General features: G+C 36.2%; 1 protein-coding gene across 8 annotated transcripts in view; it reads right to left on the bottom strand.

The window, feature by feature from the left end:
* The window catches only part of LOC145681289 (uncharacterized), an 85,189-nt gene extending 66,266 nt beyond the window's left edge, over positions 1-18,923 (bottom strand). The window contains exons 1-2 of one of the 8 annotated variants that reach the window (XM_081752918.1): positions 18,777-18,923; positions 282-1,471 (exon numbers count right to left, since the gene is read on the bottom strand). In XM_081752918.1, coding sequence (XP_081609044.1) covers positions 282-1,471; positions 18,777-18,783 — 1,197 coding nt within the window. In that variant the 5' untranslated portion in view covers positions 18,784-18,923. The other 7 variants (XM_081752923.1, XM_081752919.1, XM_081752925.1 and 4 more) reach the window with 7 other exon arrangements.
* Between the last annotated feature and the right edge of the window lie 1,713 nt (positions 18,924-20,636).

Raw genomic sequence — 20,636 nt, 5'->3', positions numbered from 1 at the left:
TAAAGCCGCGTACGCTAACCGCTTAACCACAAGGGAGCTCGATGACAGGAAAGAGGGGGAGGGAGAGCGAAAGAGACTACAATTAATGGACGATATCAAAACAGAAAGATCATACGTGAAGATGAAGAAATTAGCGGAAGACCGTGGAGCATGGAAGCTTCTCAGTTGTTGCAAGTGATCTGCCAATAATGGCAAAACCTACGATGATGACCTATTTCTAAAACATAGGATATCTTACTTTTCGAATTACCTTCGTATGTACTATATTCTTTTTTACATACCTGAGTTCCAGATTCTGGGCTTTCCGGTTCACGCACCTCCTTCCGATATGACAAATCCAATCCATAATTACTCTCGTCAGGTGTGAAACTTTCGAGGAATCCTTTCACCGTGGACTTGGAGCTTGAAACTTCAGGAGTGCTTGTGGTCGTTAAGTCACGAGCACCAGACGACACATTTGGTCTCGGCATCTCAGCTGAAGGAATACCTGAGTACATGCTGATCACATTACTCACATGAACGTTTCGAGAACTATCACTTGCATTGAGCTGATACGGATCATAAGACGAACCACTGGCGATGGTCATGTTCGGAGGTGTATATGGGTAGGGGACTGTAGATGTCATTGTGGTGAAAGGAGACATGTTCGGCTGGCCATGCTCAACACTGTTCGCGGGAGTATTATTTTTTCGTACAAGAAACCACCCGTTCGATGGTGTAGACGTTGACGGGGAGGAATCAACGTTTGCTGTTGGCTGAAAACTACTACCACCACCAACAGATTCACTAGACGGGCCACCACTTGCGGCTGATGAAGCCGGCACTTTGGTAATACTTGTCTTCATAAAATTTAATTTTGGCATTGCCAAATAGGAATTCACCATCATCTTCTTTGGCTTTTGTTGATAAACACTTGGTACAAATCCTACCATCTCACTTGTTTCACCAGCCTGTGATACACACGATGGAACATTAACTTCTTGTCCACTCGCTGGCGTATTTTCATACGAATATTTCGTTGGTTCTGTTACAACATAGTAGGAACCGACATTATTTTCAGTGGTACTAGCCATGGAATAAGGTGGTGCTTGAATGTTGGGGGCACTACTTGCGATCAAAAATGAGGAACCAGTATCGGTATTTGCACTACAACCACTGGCTCCAGGCATCACAGATGGGTGCAGGGCACCAAGCTCCTGCTCATTCGTACCCCTAGCACCTTCACTTGTCGGTTGGAGCGGGTAAAACTGAACGTTTTCTCGTGGCATGTTAGGCTGAACTGGTTTGGGAGAAGGAACGGTGCTTGCACTCATTGCGATTACAATCGACTCGTTTATAGGCTTCACCACATCCACACTTATCGCCTGGTTACCCTTGGGGGTGTCCTTCCACTGATATTGGACGTGCACCGAACCTATTATATTGTTTCCTGATGGTCCAGGATTCGAGTTATCTTCTGGACAGTACATGCCTGGAAAAGACAAAATGAAATTTACATTAATCTTTCAAGGACACGTATATATATACCAAAAATATCTTAACCAAATACACACTATTCTAACATCAACGAACACACGTACCGTGAGGCGATTAAACATATCAATCAGTAATCAACATAGTAAACAAAACTCCAGGTACTTTTACGCTCTTATAGGAATTAAAATGGAATTTCTGGTTTTATATTAATCGTTCTAAATTATGGCTTTTTTTGACTTTCAGTCAAGCAGCTACAGCATCACCCGTATTTATCCTACGATCATGTTTCGTACACTAGAATAGAACAGCCTTTCATACGGTACCATTCACATGTCTCCATTATGTATCTGAAGAGAGAAAATCGCGAAAAAAAGGATTTTTTGTTTAAAAAATACCCTTTATTTACCTTTTTGCCCCCTCTGAATAACCCCTGTGTTAACGCAAAGATCTGAAACAAATATGAAAAATACTACGGGTGCACTGAATATGTGTGCAAAATTTCAATCTTCTAGGTGCAGAAGTAAGCCCGTCAAGATATTATAAAAAAATAGGATTTTTTTTTTAAACTTATGACATCATCACCCCCTATGTATCGTCGCAGAAAGGGTGAAACCATACGTAACGTATTCTATAGTGCCTCCAGGATTGAAAAAAATCGAAGTAAAAAGCTTTATTAGTACATTTTTAATCGAATAAATTATATCGTATAAAAATATAGGATATAATTTTAAAAGGTTAAACATTTACGCCTGTTATTCTAAAGGAGACGGATGACTAATAAAAACCGAATATGCTTATGAAATAATTGTGGGATAAAAATGGGGAGCACCTCGGGAAAACCCACGGACACAATGTTGCTCAAAACAAGCTCATCTGACTTAGAACCGAACCATGGTTCCCTTGCATCAGATGTGAGGCCCTATCCCTGTGCCACCATGACCCCGTTTTACGGGATTAATAACCATAAGCAACTTCTGGTGAGTCTCCATTGAATTCTGAACTTGTCAATTCGCAGGATGTAATTATTAAGCAAGTTTATTTCTACAGCATTTTTCAACATATGTATACTTATATAATGGCTTCCAATTCGGTGTTCATCTTGAATATTTCATGATCTACTTTTCTATTCTTTAGCTTTAGGGAAAGCAATTAACGATCACTTTCCTAACTGCTGTGTGGCAATACTTTCGTATTTTCTGAGGAATTAGGGAAATCTTTTAGTTTAACGTCCCACGTTTATGCCTGTTAGGCTACGGGAGACGAATGATTAAGGCAAGTGAATGATGATGGAATAGTTGGTGGAATGAGAATGTGGAAGGAAACGGAAGTACCCGAGAAAACCCACAGATACGATTTTGTCAACCACAAACTTACTTGGTCGGGAATCGAACTAGGACCCCATGCACCAAAGGTAAATGCTCTAGCACTGAGCCATTGAGTCTTTTTTTCTGAGAAATTAGTTCTTTAAGTCCGTTTAGGAAATCTGTTTCTTTTAACTGTATATGAAATTTCAATATTTAATTGTCTTTTCTCACTTCATCCCTTCTGCTAAATGCTTTATCAAAGTCACGTTAAACTAAGCATGAAGAAAAAGAAAGAGAAATAAAACACCAGCACGCTACTTTCCAATTTCTAGAAAATATTACTAATTTCAAGCGAATAAGCGACTATCTAACTAGCAGGGCCAACTCCACAATAGAACTATAAAACAAGAGCAACCAAAATAAGTATATCGACTGTAAAGATCATGTAGAAAGAAAGAAAGAAAGAAAATAATTTTAAAAAAACTGGCATCTTAACTACTCTGAAGAAATGTTCAAATGTAAAATCACCTTTATATTAGCGGTGTGGGACGTGGAGTACTAATTTCCCGGGGACTCAGGACCTATCAGCTCCACTAGAGTTGACGAAGTTAAGAGCCTGACATACTAAAAGTAATACAAAATTTACCATTTTTCTTTTACTTGTTTTTCATAAGTGAAAGGAGATAATGAAATGCAACTTACCACAATCATAGATAATGTTATTCTACAACAGAAAATATGAACCTCAAGAATTTTAAGTGTTCCCATCCATAAAAATTACAGTGTTGCTAGAATAACATCTCCCCCAAAATCTAAGTTAAGGTAGAGACTAGAGGAACGAACTCAACTGTATTTGATTGCGTATCATGTTGTTTTGGTACCCCACCTGAGCCTTCTAGATTTGTTGACCCTAATAATGTTGGGTAAACGGTATAAATTATGTAGTTCCTCGTTATGAAGTTTCCGCCGTTCCTCATTCCCCTTCCTCTTGGGTCCGAATATTCGTCTCAGGATCTTGTTCTCAAATACTTTCAATCTATGTTCATCCTTCCGAGTAAGCGACCATGTTTCACAACCATACAGAACAGGATGATTATCATTTTATAAATTTTAAGCTTCAAATTCCTCAACAGAATTCGCGACAACAAGAAATTTTGAACTGAATAATAACACGAAGTCCCTGATTTTAGTCAACATGTAATTTCTTCGTGAATATGGCTTTCGTCGTTGTTTATTACAAACTAAATACAACTATTATTTAAAAAGAAGTTCACAGGATTTCAAAACATGATAGTAATCAAATGCAGTTGAGTTCGTTTCTCTAGTCGCTGCCTTAACTTGGATTTTGGGGGAAATGTTATTCTGACAACACTGTAATTTCTATGGAAGGCAACACTTAAAATTCTTAAGGTTCATATTTTCTATTGTAGAATAACATTATCTATGATTGTGGTAAGATGCATTTCAGTATCTCCTTTCACTTATGAATAAACAAGCAAAACAAATTTTTTTTTTTTTTTTTTTTTTTTTTTTTTTAATAATGTTTCGTATGTCAGGTTCTTAAGTAGACTGTAAACAGCACATAGGAAAGAATAGCATCTTAACTACTCTGAAGAAATGCTCAAACGTAAACACTTTTATACTTCATATTAGCGATGTCGAGCATGGAGTACTAATTTCCCTGGGACACACTAGAGATGACGAAGTTAATACATCATGCTGTAAATATACATCCTTCAGAAATAAGTATATAATACTTAAGGGTCTTCACTACAGCAAAATTAAACTACCGCTAATTTTAAAATTTTTCTGTAATATCTTCAAAGCAAATAAAAATATTCAAAAAGCAGAACCGTAGTGAAGTAAGAAATACGATTTTGCATGTGATACCGTTATCACAACTTATTTATCTGCTTTCGATTTGCAACTGTAGATAAATTTAGCATTTTTTGCGGGTTCTGTAAATAGCGGCATACAAAAGACAGAGAGGTGAATTGTAAAGGTACTACATGCAAAATCGCATTATCTAGTTCACTACGTTTCTGCTTTTCGAATATATATATATATATATATTTGTTTTGAAGATATCACAGAAAAACTCTAAAATTAGCGGTAGTTTAATTTCGTTGTGGTGAAGACCCTTAATGCAAATACCATACTTAGACACTAACGTGCAGCAGGCCGGACTAGTTTAACCTTATACTTTCCTTTGTACTACACTTTTAAGAGATTTTGAAGATTACGAATAGCCAATTAGTTTTACAGAAGTAGTAGTATTAGTAGTACTATTACTACTGCTGCTGCTGGTACTACTACTCATAATAATAGTAATAATAAAGTTCTAGAAAGATAATAGCCAATCATTCCGCCTGAGTTAACGAATCCATTCAAGTGCCACGCAACTTTATTCCTAACACCTCATCGCTGATCACATGGCCTTGCTTCACATCACTATGTCATCATAAGAAATCCAACCACATCCGGAATAGAAAGGAAAAATTTTGGGTTATCTGTACCACTCTTTGTGATGCTTAGCTGTGTCGAAGTAAAGGAAGGAATTATTATTTCCGGCCTGAACTTGCTGTCCATTACCAGTTAAAGGGAAGTTCCGTTGATTTTTCCTCTAAGACTTATATTGCGAGTGTTGCACTGAAAGTTTCGGGAAAATGATACAACGCAAGAACATCAAAGTACATTTTTTTTTTTTATTGCTTTTCAAAGTACTTCCCTTTGTGCAGCAATGCACTGTTTCATGCGCTAGAACCACATCTTGAAACAGTTATGCCACTCCGAGGTTGGTACCTGTGAAACATGCAGTTTGTATGCCTTGATGGCTTCTTCTGGAGTGCAGAAGCGCTTCTCACGCAACATAATTCTTAAAAATGTGAAAAAAAATAACTGGGGGCTAAATCAGGGGAACAAGGCGGATGCGCCATGACTTCAACGTTTTCCTAGTCCAAAAAATAACTTGTGGCAGTTACTGTCTGCGAGCTGGCATTGTCGTGATGCAGAATAATTCGACGATTGGGGTTGGACTGTCTGCTCACATTCAGTACTTCTGGTAGACAAACGGTTCTGTACCATTCTGCATTGACTGCCCTACGATTCTCTACTGAGACAGTTGCAATATGCCTGATTTGCAAAAAAGCAATCACCTGTTTGGAGAGACTGCGGGCACGAACAACTTTGGTTTAGGTTCATTGCGGAACACCACACAGCAGACTGTCACGTTGTTTCCGGTTCGTATGCATAAATCCATGTTTTCTATAACCTGTTACGATGTTAAATACCAAATTAGATGGTCCAGACTTAAACCGTTTCGTCATAGCTTTGCACCACTTCACACGGGCGTATTTTTGTGCTTGAGTTAAATTGTGTGGGATCCAACGAGTGCAAAGTCTCTTCACATCTACATAATCATGAAATATTGTTTGTATTTGGCTCATGCTAATGCCTAAGGTCCCCTGAATTTCGCAATACGTCACATGTCGATCAGTGTTAATTAATTCACGAATAGCTTCAATGTTCTTAGGCACAACGGCTGTCGATTTACGACCTACACGTTCCTCATCACTCAGGCTGACCCCACAATTCCTGAAACCACCTGTGAATTGTCGTCTGGGATGGGGTTTCATCAGGAAAAGTAGCTGTCATCCGATGAATACACTCTTGCTGTATTAACCCTTGGCGAAAATCATAATAAATCACGACACGGAAGTGTTCTCTTGTGAGGTCCATTTTTCACCATGAACAGCTCACTTCAAACTGATGCCTCACAACGACAAAGATTTCGAGTTACATATGGTTTTGCATTTAGAGTGAACAAAGATGACAATTTATAATTACAACAAAAACTAACAGATTACACTGTCCCCAGTACGTGATTCCCGAAATTTTCAGTACAACCCTCGTATCTCCTACCATACAGTACTTTAGAACACTGTCCTTGGTCCACTTCACACCAGCCAACCACAACATCAAATAGGGCATATAACTAATTTCTCAACTGCCCACCTTCCATTCATCACACTCTTTAAGAGACAGTCGCATCTCGGCATCTTAGTTTCTAATTCCGGTAAAAACGTCGTTACCATTTCCCTCCTTAAACCTGACTGGCTGGAAGCCAACCGTCGAAATTTAAGTTTTATAAATTTTAACTTAGAAACCAGTCATCCGTACTGATCTTGCACTATAACTTATAAATAAAACATATATCATACCTAACATGTATCCATACTTCGCCTCCTCCCCAATAATAATAATAATAATAATAATAATTTGTTCTATGAGGCAGCACAATCGCAGACAGCGAGAACTATATAAACAAACACTCAAGAATTCTTTACATCGAACGCAAGAGACGCCAATTTGTGTTTCTAGATTTCCTACCAAACTTGAGCGGAAAAGCACTACCTCAACAAAAATACTGTGGGAAACGGAACTAATGTACTACACTACAGACGCTTAAGATTGAAGAGAATCGTTCGTGAATATAGTAATATAAATGCCTCACCATCTCTTTCTAAAGCTAACTTGCCATGCTGCAAGAATCTTGTAGTTATCATTTTTTTAAAAAAAAATCTTGCAACCCTACAATATTTATCCATGTAAACATAATCTTGAAAGGGTAATGCAACATTTTTTTCATCTTGCAAGGAGTCAAACCATGTGCAACTTTCTAGGTCGTCTTGCTTGCTACCTGCTATCGCCCTCCCACTGATACAAAGAAAAAGCCAGTTTCGCCGCTTCCGAAACGAAGGATTCTTCACTATTTGTCCACTAGAGTGCAGTGTTGCATGGGTGGAGATATCTTCCTTGCTTTCGGGGGGTTGCAAGATTTTTTAATGACAGCTACAAGATTCTTGCAGCATAGCACTCTGGCAATCTAATGCAATCAAAGTAAGGTTTGAGGTAAACATTTAGAATAAAAAGATGGGACCTTCTGGAATTTGTTCCTGATCTCTTCCTCATTAACCTCCAGAAAATAATAATAAAAAAAAAAAATCCAGTTGAGGGTTTTCCGCCATATTGAATAGTCTGCCATCTTGGATTTCTCACATGCACTTAATTTATGTCACTTAACTTCTAACCTAATTAACGTAGAAGGATCATTTTTTCTTTATTATACTTCTAATATTATAGGCAATGGAATAATAGGAATTATAGGTATGTTCACTTTTCTCCGAGTAACCATTTTTGCATAACTTTAGGATAAATTGAAAAATTGGAATCTGTATTAGGAGACATATTCTTTTCATTGCCTCATACAATTTAACAGAGTAGAAATATGAAAAAAATGCTCGAATAAAAGTTGTGGGAAATATCATAGGCTTTAAAACGATGTATATACTGCCACTATATATAATGTCAGAGATGCACAATGAAGCTTCAAACGTCATCGAACTGCGCACAATTTCTGTTGAAACATGTGAATGAATCATTTAACATGAAGAAAAATAGACTATTTATTGATTTGAGACAGCTTTTCATTGCAATTTCCGGTAAGTATCAACAGGTTTGGAAGTTCGGCTAGTTTAATACATAGTTCGTAAACAGTGGCGTCGGCAGGGGGTGCGTGAGTTTGAGGTTCCTGGTTGGTTATTTAATTTAAGACACAGAATTCAAGCTACTTGTTTGCAGGATCTAAAATTCTTTACTGAAAAGGTAGAAAATTAAAGGCAAACTTAAAATCTTGGTGACTGATTACGTAAGACATTTCAGGGCATAAAGTTTATATTTTTTTGACCTAAGTTATTTGAAAGAATAAACGGGGTGACATAGTTTTACAGACATTACATTTCTGACAGGATCTGTGGTCCACATGTTATATAGTGTCGGTACTAAAAAAGGACGTTAAAGTACTGATTAACCAACCTAAATAACTAAGTAAACTAAACACAAGTAACAGAAGCTAACCTAAGAATGTGAAAATAAATCCTTTAACGTTCCACAATAATATTCTATAGGCTAAACAAGACGCATGATTAAGGAAATTGAATGATTTTGAAAGAATTGATCCTCCTGGTTAAGCGGTTAGCGTACGCGCCTTTGTCGTGAAAAACCCGGATTCGATTCCCGGCGGGAGCTCATGTGGTTCGGATTCCACGTTAATCAGTACGTCCACGTCTAATATAGCCTCGCTGCTGAAAGGGACGCTAAATTAAAAAATCAATCAATCAATCAATGAAAGAACTCATGGAATGAGAATGCGCAATGTCGTCCACCACATCGTCTCGGATCGAGCCACAGACCCTTCGCAACCGACATTTACAGCTGGTTTCTTCTTTACAGTCTTGAAGAAAAGAAGTGTTCAATTAATTATTTCTTTAATCCTACAAAACTCACCTATAGCCATACTTATTTCTTCAAGAATTAAAAAAGAAAACAACTACCACTTCTCGTATCCTCTACGGCTTGGATAATGGAGACTGAAGCGTTCGAAATATCGATAGTGAAGAAATAAACTTAATTGCACTAAAAGGTAGTTTGTTATTATTTCGGCGGAAAATGAAAAATCAACGAGTTCTATCCAATGACACCACGTTTGAACCCTAACAAAATGCTCGCATGGACTGATTTCATATAAGAGTGACTGCTGGCAATACTCAACCGATTCCAGAGGGCATAGTGTAGTGAAAAAAAAAAAAAAAAATGAAATCTACCGTTCCACGATTGTGCCCTTCAGGCTAAGGGAGATGATGATTAAAGCAACTGAATGATGATGGAAGAATGGTGGAATGAGAAGTGGGAAGTGCACCGAGAAAACCCATGGACACACGATGTTGTCCACAACAAATTTACTTGGCCGGGGATTGATCTAGGGACTCCACGCAATAGAGGTAAGTGTTCCACCACTAAGCCACCGTGGAACCCAGGGCCTCATGTAGTAAGAATTCTCAACAAGTTAAACTAGAAAAAGTTAGCAAACATGTTCAAGTCGCCAAGCTGCTTTAGTAACAAGGCCAATTAAATGTTTATCAGCTATGCTTCCATTGATGGCCTCCTACTGCAGGAATATGAACCCGTTTTCAGCATTATTTTCCTAATTATTCCTGTTCCATTTCCCCATTTTAGTTGACCGAATTGCATTTTAATATTTCATGCTTTCTTCAATCTTTACTAAATAAGCAGGCCTATGCTCCTATATTGAATCTCTGTGCAAAGTTGTTTCTTTGAACTGTTTACTGTTTCAAACTCCAGACGTATGCCACAAAAATTACTGTGCAAAAAACTCAAACAACAAAAACTAAAACCTGTATATACAAAAATCGACATCGAGTATTCCGCGGCACAGCCTTGTTAATTTTATTCAATACTTCTCAGTTTTTGTGCGAAAAAGCCAGTTTCCTTAACTGGTGGGGCAATCCAAATGCAATCGACCAATGTTGGTTGCTGACAAAATTTAGTTTCTTATTAATTTTTTACCTAAGTTTGTACCACATTTAGGGAGTTCAAAGCGGGTATTCATTTATTTTTTAGCCGCGCAGGTTTTATCGTAGCGGCCATTTTGTATAGGCGCCTGAGCGTATTTTGAACTTTTCAGATGATTTCGTTAAACGCTGTAACTTTTTAGGTTTTAAAGATAATGAGTTCAAACCAAAACCATGTGGAAGTTAATGTAATGGACAACATTCTGTGTTCTGTACACATTGAGACGTACTTCAGGACGTTGAAAGAAAAAGCCCTGAACATTGAGGTTGGAAACCTAGAAATAGTCACTCTGGAATGTTCATTTTGAAACGAAATAAATAAAACTCACCTTCAATTCTTTGTCTACATAGAGACTAGAGAGTAAACAACGTTCCAAACAAGTTTCAGATCTGAGAACCATATACTTAATTTTCTGGAAATTTTTAAACATCGCTAATTTTCGAAAATCGTGCTTCTCACCATCAAATATTTCAGGAAGGAACAAGTGAAAAATTTCAAATTTGCACAAAATAGATGATAGATGGGCAGTAACAAGTGAGTAAAATTGCATCACTGAGACTTGAGTATTTTCTGAGTTATAAGTTGCTGCAATGATGTGGAATTCGCAATTTTAACAGCTCAACAGATGTACAGGTTTTGTGTTGATAGTGTCTCAGACATACAATTTATCTATCTTTCATCAGAAGAAGTACTGTCAAACAGCAAGAAATTCGAGATTTGCTACTTGTAAAAGAATTATCATTGCCAGATCATATCATACCTCTGACGCAAACAAATCAGATGTTATGAAGAACATAGCATATTGTCATTTGCACCTAATGATACCGTAGGTGCATTACATTTGTTGTAATTACGACAAGAAATGGTGGATTGGAAAAATTAGAGACATCAGTCAAGAAAAGAAAGATCTTTTTATTGACTTTTTCCATCCCCATGTCCCAAGAACCTTTTTTAAACTATTTACGAATAACAAAGTGTGGGTGCCAATCACTAAGGTTCTCCGGAAACTCTCACCCACAGAGTTCACAACTCTTACTGGTTGTACTTTCAATATCAGTGCTATTGTCTGTACACAAATTAGTCAAGTGTTTACCTCATCTGATATCTTAACAGCAACGCTATAGGCAGAAAAGAAATAACAGAGGCGTTTCGTTTTTTGTATTCAGATATGATTCATATATTATGCATACTTTACTCATTAAATATTACTGTCGTGTTATTTTGACTTTTGATACAAAGTTTATATCCACCCCACCCCCCTCCCACCCTCCATGGCACTTGAAGATAATAAGTCCCAGTGAAGAAGAAACTTATAACTCAGAAACTACTCAAGTCTCAGTGATGCAATTTTACCTACTTGCTACTGAACAACTATAATCTATTTTGTGCAAATTTGAGATTTTTCACTTGCGTCCTTCCTGAGATATTGATTCCTTGTTGATAAGAAGAAAAATTGTAGAATATATGTTGATTTTATATAGATAATCAGGTAATGTCAGTTGTTCAAAAGAAGATAGGTATATGTCTGTTCTTGCAATGGCAACAGAATAATTCATTCATGAAATAAGAATAATAAAAGTCAGTTGTGTCAAACATTTAATGTGCTTGATTTTCAAGGTAATTAATCAATATTGGAATTACAGGTAACAATTAATGTGTTTAATAGTGTTTACCAATTTAATGATTCGAACTGTGGACATATATGTAACGAGTTAAAATATAAATATAACGTTACAACTTTTGACCTGGAAATTGGTCGATTTCATTTGGATTGTCCCTGCTGTAACTTTTTTTCCCACAACTGTTAGCTGCTTAAGCCTGTTGACAGGCTTCCAAAATTGTGGTTAATCAAAGTGTATCAAGAAATGCTTGGAATCGATTTCTATATTTACAGGTTTTGGAGTAATATAATAACGCAATAAAAAAGAGTTACCATCAAGTCTGTACTTCAAGGTGATTCCAGACACGACAAATACTGTACTGTGAAGAGTAATGTCCTAAACACGACAGGCACTTGGCGGTACAGGATAAGATTTTAAGTTTACATTTTATATTCTTTCCACTTACTGATTACTTCGAATTCACAAAGTCAAGCGGACTGTTCATTTTGTGTTTTTGCGCTTAAGCAGCGCTCTACGGTTTTGCGCCTACAACGATAACATCATATATCTTGGGCAAAAAGTGCTTTAATGTATGCACTTTCCCAAGAAAAGAAGAAGAAAAGAAATAGTTAATAATGTATTACTTACTTCTTTATACATAATTACAAAGGGAAGCTGATTTGGAGATGGAAAATAAACGTTTCCTGTTAATAAAAAATGAAGTTTGATTAATTAAATGATACGAAACAGGTAAATAAAACGAATACTAGGCAATAGTTTTCGTTTTATATGGTGCCGAAACCCGGGAATTGGATAATCTGAAGTTTAGTATAGGTCATCAATATAACTTTGTGTGATTTCTTTAAATACATTCAGTCACCACGGATTATATATTATTAAGAAATAAAAAGAAAATATATGTTAAAATGGATGCTAATAGTCAATCTGCGCCAACAAGTGCTGAACTTGTAGGAAATCTAACCACTGCTATTACCGGATCTGAGACTACAGCAACTCAATTCCAGATTATGTTACAAACTATAACTAGACAAATGGAAATATAATTTAAGCAGATGGATAATAAATTGGCTCAGTATAATTCGAGACTAGAGGATAGGATTGAACAGTCCAATGCCGGAATAGAAGACAAAATTGAAGGACGCTTTTAAAAGGCGGAACGTTCACTTGAAAACCCACAATGAGTCTTAATTGAAGATGTCACGTCCTTAGAGGATAAGTTGGAAGGGCTTGAATCACAAGTGAATACGAATCATAACCAAATTGCTATATTGCAGAATCGAAAGGAAGATGACTCCCAATGAAATTGAAACTAATGATATTGGCGGCACAGGAATACCTGTAGAGGAAAGGCTTAGAACACAACTGCTCTAAATGAAGAAGGTGATACTAGAAGCAGGACGAGAAATCGTATGAAAGAGGCACGTGTACCAGTATTTGCATCAGATATTGAAGTTCTGTCCACTACCGACAGTGATCAGGAGATACAGGAGGAGAGAACGAAAAGGATATTATATATATCAAATTTTGTGATATCAAGTCGTTAACCAAATATAGTGGTCGTGTTGATGATATGCCAACACGCATAGAGAACGTACAAATCCTTTGTTCCCTCATCACGCTAATACGGCTGAACCAATTTCTTTTATTTTTGGGGGGTTATTAGGATTTGGACCCTAGATGGTTTTTATCATATCACTTTAATTTTTAATTACCAGTGTCTTGAGATAATTGACCATTCAAGTGTCCACACGTACAAATCCTTTGTTATTAGTTCATCATAGGTAAAAATAAACGTATTTATATGCAACCCGCATGACCGTGTCACTCGGCGGGTTAACATAAATGACAGGCGCTATAATGTTAACATTTACTGCAATTTGAAAGCGAAAAAGTAAAAATTATCTAAGTAACAAAGTTTATTGCGTTCCGGGGTGACCGCTGCTAGTATATATATATATATATATATATATATATATATATATATATATATAATGTAAAATGTTTATTAATAGAAGATTCTCTAAAAATATATAGGAAAGCAACTATATTATGTATAAAGATATTTAAAAGATGAAGTATCATATTTATTACTTATACGAGGTGTAATCTCTTTGATACAATAAGCAAAGACCTGTATTTTATATAGTATGTTTCAGTTTTACGGTCCAGGATTCTTACACAAATTGTACCTGCAATACAATTTATGTAATTCCCATTGTTCGGGAACCATATACAACTATAACATCATATATACTTGGGCAGAAAATGCTTTAATGTATGCACACTCCCAAGAAAAGAAAAAGAAAATAAATAGTCAATAATGTATTACTTACTTCTTTATACATAATTACAAAAGGAAGCTGATATGGAGATGGAAAATAAACGTTTCCTGTTAATAAAAAATGAAGTTTGATTAATTAAATGATACTAGGTAAATAAAACGAATACTAGCCAACAGGAAGTTCTCGTTTTACGCCGAAGCCTCTTCACTGACCGAATTTGACCTTGAAATGGTCGGATCCAGAGGTCAAACAGGGTGCCATTGGACAGAGCTCACCAAGTTTTACCTTACTCTCCCTTCCCCCTTTTTTTAACGGAATTTTTCTTTTAACTTTCAAATATTCCAGTCTCAGAATACACTTGTCTCGAACTCTGCTATCTATTTCACTTTCTCCCAACCAAACACACTTCCCACCAGTACTTTCGTGACCAAATCACACCCCTGACAGAGAAACTATTGGGTATTGCATCGTTGCTTTGTATCCTTCCGTTTTTCGGTACTAGTGTAGTTTTGAAGATGGCTCTATTAAATGATATTTTCCACCGGCGGTAGAGCACAGTGTATAGAACTTGTATTTTATGTTTACAAGTGGACTGTTACTAATATGAAACCATAACAGGTTCTACTGAAGCTCGTATCATTGTCCGAACCCACTTCTTTCCAGTACTATCGCTTGCGCGCATACGCACATCACTACCGCGCCTGCTCCTTTCGAACACATCCACTAGCTTGACCCTGCCCTGACTTGGTTATATATCATTTCTGCTTTCTAGTGGCCACCTAGTACAGGTTGGTTTGTATTTTTACATCTTTATGCTACACATCTGGAAGCCGTATTTATACGCAAATCGTAAAAGAATTGTAAGTTTTCAACAAGCTGAGTTGATCTGATTTTGAGTTTAACGCCCCTTTCAGCAGTGAGACTATGTGAGACGGGACCTACTGATTAACGTGGAATCCGAATCACATGAGCTCCCGGCGGGAAACGAACGCGGATGTTCCACGCCAAAGACGCATACGTTAACCGCTCAGCCACGAAGGAGCTCTAAATTTTCAACAATTACTTCTGGTAGCTCCCTGGAATTTTATATATGCCAAGCGAGATATTTTCATGTCGCCCAGTGGAAAACTTTTAGGGCACAATGAGAAGCAAATTGGTGAAAGAATTATAATTATTCAACAATTCTTTCTAGTGGTGCGCCAAAAGTAAACCTGGACGCGCTTTTCATCAAAATATACTGCACAGATTCACATATTTGTAAAATTTACAGAACTTATTTGTAATAATATTTTAATGGATCAGTAAGTAAATAAACGAAACATGTATCTACAGAGAAATACATTAATCCAAGTATAACCTGTTAAGCAGGGATTCATCCATAAGCCAGCCATCAACCACAGTATACAAAATGAAATATCTGAAGGCAGTGTGCTAACTCTTGATGCGCAACCACAGAAGTGTGAGGGACTTAACGGATTCACATATTTATGAAATTTACGGTCAATGTTCCGTTAAGCGGGTCCAGTCGTTTCTTCCACACGAAATTTGCAATTTCTCCACTTCTTTCTATTGATTTTTGTTTGATTACGTAATATAACGTTATATTAGGTTAGGTTAGTTTTGGCCGCCCTTAACGGAACATGGACCAAATTTACGAAAGTAATGTATCACGTTACTTCAGCACACCAACGTGTAACTAACGTAAACACATCCCAATATCATCTGTAACGCCCATAAAACTGTACACACACGTAATCCAACACTTAAGGTGTGTTTTGCCATATATAGTGTTTTACGCTATCCTGGTTTACGTTTACACCCACCGTCGTAGATGTAGCTGCACCCTACAGAAGCACCCTATCACGGGGTTCCTGCTACACTCTTGCCCTGATTTGACTGTGCTTCTTTAGAGACAACCTAGCACAAGGTGGTTAGTGCTTTTTGTACAGATGGCAGACGTACCTTACAGCCCCCTGACAGTGAATCTGCACCGTAGAATACTAGTCCACATCCTAAAAAGTATTAATTAAAGTATAGAGTCGTTTTACTGAATATTTATTTATGCAATGGATCTATGTATATATTCGTACTTTTTTTCATGTACACTCATGTCCAAAATAATTGTCGCATATCTATAACTGTCTTCTTATAAGAATATGATTTGATAATGATTTTGTAGGGTACTTTTAATACTGATACTATGTGTATAATCAGGAAATGTATATTTGTGATAAATTTCATAGGAAAATAATTATAAATACGAAAATTGTAATGTGTAAAATAAAATGTTGCTAACTGGACAAGAACATTTTATTTACGTTTTATTGTTCTTATTTACTACTCTTTTGACATGAAATTTGCCACATACATGTCTTTGCCGAGTATACACATACTAACATTATAAGATATACCGGGCGAATTCATTGTCAAATTATATTCCTACAACATACTTATAGACATGCGACAATAATTTTGGACATGAGTGTACCTTGTTAAGGCTTATATCATTCATACTTCCTGTAGTCATATACGTGTTGTATCAAATATGTATCACCTGTACGTTTTCCTAATCATCGCTCAGCTAAAGTAAAGCTATACCAAATTACATAATCACATGTATAAGACAACATTTTAAAATTCGTGGGCTTTTTACCTATTCAAAAGTTAATTATCTTTATCTAAGAAAGTATACATCCAATTCTTGGAAATAACACATACACGAACAAAGCACATTATTTTCTACATGGAAAACAAACTTTCGGTATTGCTGAAGGATATGATTCACATCACAGTACTGCCGAGTTCAGTATTATTTCACATATCGTACAACGTATGTCTCTAAATAATTATGTTCACTCGCTGCTAACATTTTAACCTAACTTCGTTCTATCATTCATTAAAAGATTTCCACAGTGACATCGAGAATTCGCAATCAATAATGGTGACTGATAAGCTATTTTTATCCTACTCAACATCGAATATCCAAATATATACACTCACTTCAGCATACCTTACATTTTAATATATATTGCTGATTTGCTAATGTTCGCGAATCTCATCTTGATTCTTCTTCCCGAAACTCACTACTCGCTCTAATCGATGTCGTATGTGATCGAGGCTGCACCATGTTTGCGACTGACAGGTTTCGTGCTTACTCATCACATTGAATCGGTCGGTATAACAAATTTCTAGTGCAAGGAACATTTATCGATTCCAAACCTCCTTACATAGCTTATATTGTTAGAACCAAAATCTTGTAAACATGCAATCTAATTCAGCACTCACGCAAATAAGTATTAGGAAATACATTATAGGCTAGCAATAAACATCACATTCTACCTTAAACAACAAAAAAACAAAAAGTTTCCGTCAAAACAAGTTTCCTTTCCCCCTCACATAAAAAAAAAAAAAAAAAAAGTGACAAACACATCCTTCATTCTTGCCTCATTTAATCTTGGATAGAGCACAGACGTGTCAGAATAAGCTTTTGAAACAAAGTACATATAAGGAAAAATATAAGAATTATTATATCACCTTTTATTATTGAGTTTCTCTAACACAATAACATAGTTTCTTGGTACATTAGATCGCTGTTTCATAAATTCACCCACAGTTGCACTTTCTGTAATCTGCTCTTATTCTTATGCACTATATTTGCCGAGTCCACAGTCCGTATCCTATCCCACCTCTGCAACAGAAATCGCGCATCCTCCCCGCTCCTACGTAGATACACCAATCGAAGTTGGGTAGATTCTGTCATATGACAACGTACAGTAAACAATTCTATTTGTGGGAGTACAACTCTTTCAACAAACTGCACATATGCCACAGATCACCTATGCAACTGACAATTAAAAAGTAAAATATTTGATAACACGAAGATAAAGTTATCGACAACTTACGTCAGTCAGTTTTGTGGTGGTTCAAATGAATAAGAGAACAGGTGACAACTATGTGGTTTCCAACCTTGTTTATAAGGTAGCCTTTCCATTATTGAAAACGTTTCTTTCGTATCACTTACTTTGTCATTTCCTGGATTATCTTTTCCTATGCAACGAATAAAATAACAGTTTAATTTTTTACTTTATTCTAATTCTAGTAACTTGCTATCGCGAAAGATTCGAAGTCACAGTTACAGTCACGTGTCCACCCGATTATTCCGAAATTTTTTCCATTCCATTGAGATCAAGAACATGATTTACTTGATTTATTCTTGAATATGTTCCCCCTTCCTCGTAAGACACTTTTCGGACAGCTATGACAAAAAGATAGGGCATTTTATGGATGTCTGAAATATTCTTTAAAGAAACTTATTTAACACAGTATAGTGTGTCTCTGCGCATATTTTCACCACTAAATTACTTACTACTTCATATCCAGAGTACTGCATGCAAATTATCCATTCTTAGCACGGTGACGTCCCACATTTTTTTCTAATTCATTTTTTGCACGCTAGGTGTTGCCACCTAATACCAGAATAACGAATTTTTAAGTATTAAATACTACTAGCTTTTGCACTATTTTCAGATCAATACTCCTGAAATTAATTAATGTTCTTTTTACTCTTTTATATATATAAACACACACTCAACTAAGATATGTTCTCTGTCAACTGCTGTCATAATGTCAAAAAAAAAGTTAGGAAAACAAACAAAACTTACCAACCATCTAACCAAGCTACGTCGATTAGTTGATAACAGAAGCAGAAAGCACAACGCAAATCTCATCAGTTCTCTGAACGTAAAAAAGTATGGCAACACTATTCTACGACTGTTCTATAACTATGTACTCACAAGATCCAACAGAGTTACCAACTATACCGTGTTACCGTAGGTACAGCAGTTAAAACTCTCGTAAAAGATTGAAGTACACATTGTATGCGAAATGTACGATCCTAGAATGCTTTCTACTTTGGAAATTATTTAAATCAGTTGAAATATTTTGTTGTTTAACGTCCGATAGATATCCCGCTTTTTCTGCTCGCCCACTGGGAATCAAACCCAGGATCACCTGGCTCAAAGGCACATGCGCTAGCCACTAGATCACCGTAGAGGGAGGAGCAGAGCATGAAATCCTGGCGGGGAAATCCCGAATTTATTTATTTATTTATATAAAGAAGAAAATTAATATATTGGATGTATCCAATATATTAAAGAATATACATAAAATACATAAACATATTAAATTATAAAATAACAATATACAAAATATTAATGAAAATAAAAGAATAAGAAAAATAACTGCTACAGAAATTAACAAGTAAATTTTCTACTTATAAGTGCTATTACTTCTCTAAAGGAAATCGGACTTTCTAGATTCCCTTTATTAGTAGAGTTTAACGTACCCGGTATTCAGAGATGACAGGACTTCGGACTTCCAGAAGTCATGTCTATCTCCCAGTGTCGGGTGGTAACTTAATTCAATGCACTTATTTCTATATTGCGAATTTTTTTGTATTTTTTATGCAAAGAATAAAAAAGATAGAAAATGGCTCACATAAGCAAATGCTTGTGTGTGAGCCTGATTCTCGTGTTTTATTTTTCTTATCGTAACATTTGAGGTTTATTCTTACTTTTAGCTAACAATAGTTTTTTAAATACTTTTTGATTCTTTTAACCACTGTAAAATTAACCTTTTATATGTTTTGAAACTACTTTCATCTTTGATTCGGAGTGGGAGTTCATTATAGATCTTCGGAGCTCTGTAATATGTTTGGTATTGAGTAGTGCTGTTGAATTTTTGAGACATTTGCGGTTTTCGGTTTTTGAGAAAACCCGTTTTCTGAAAACCGAAAACCGCAAATGCGGTTTTCAAAACCGAAACCGCAAATGCGTTTTTCAAAACCGAAACCAATGTTTTTAATTACACCTTTTAACAATTGTGAAAGCATCTATCGATCGAGACAATTGTATTGATTTATGTCTGTGTTTCAACTTTTTTTATTTGCTCCCGTTTCCTCCCACTTTCTTACGGTTTAGAACTCCGTAAGTACTGATGTGAACTTGTGTGTTACAAATACTGACCTGGGATCATTTGCACTTTTTTTTTAGTTACTTCTTTGATGACACTTCCAAGGTACTTTTCGGTTGCAGGGAAGCAAACTGGACCCCACCTGATTTTTATATATTTTGTAAAGTAGAGCACGAGGAACACGAATCTTAAGGAATTCTCTTAATCTTTGACATTCCGACTTCCCGAACTCGAGATACTAGAACTTATACAGTAGTTTTATATAGTATGTATAAAATTAACGAAGAAAATTCTGTCGCTTTTTGACCTATCACCTTAGAACATCGATATGTCACCTAAGACCAGGGGTGTAGCCAGCAGGTTTCTGTAGGAGGGGCCTGTCGTTTTTGAAGGGGGGGAGCTACAATCTTAAAAAAATGTGTTACAGCTAGTGTTTTTGAAGCCTGAAAAAAACTGGAAAATTTTGGTTTCCTTCCGGAAAACTAAAAACACTGTTTTAGCTTATTATTATTATTAGACTATTATTATTATTATTATTATTATTATTATTA

Source organism: Thermobia domestica, chromosome 3, assembly GCF_964235325.1.
Source record: "Thermobia domestica chromosome 3, izTheDome1.hap1.1, whole genome shotgun sequence".
NCBI lineage: Eukaryota > Metazoa > Arthropoda > Insecta > Zygentoma > Lepismatidae > Thermobia > Thermobia domestica.
Note: the sequence above shows the minus strand (reverse complement) of the source record. Positions and strands in the feature narration are given on the sequence as shown.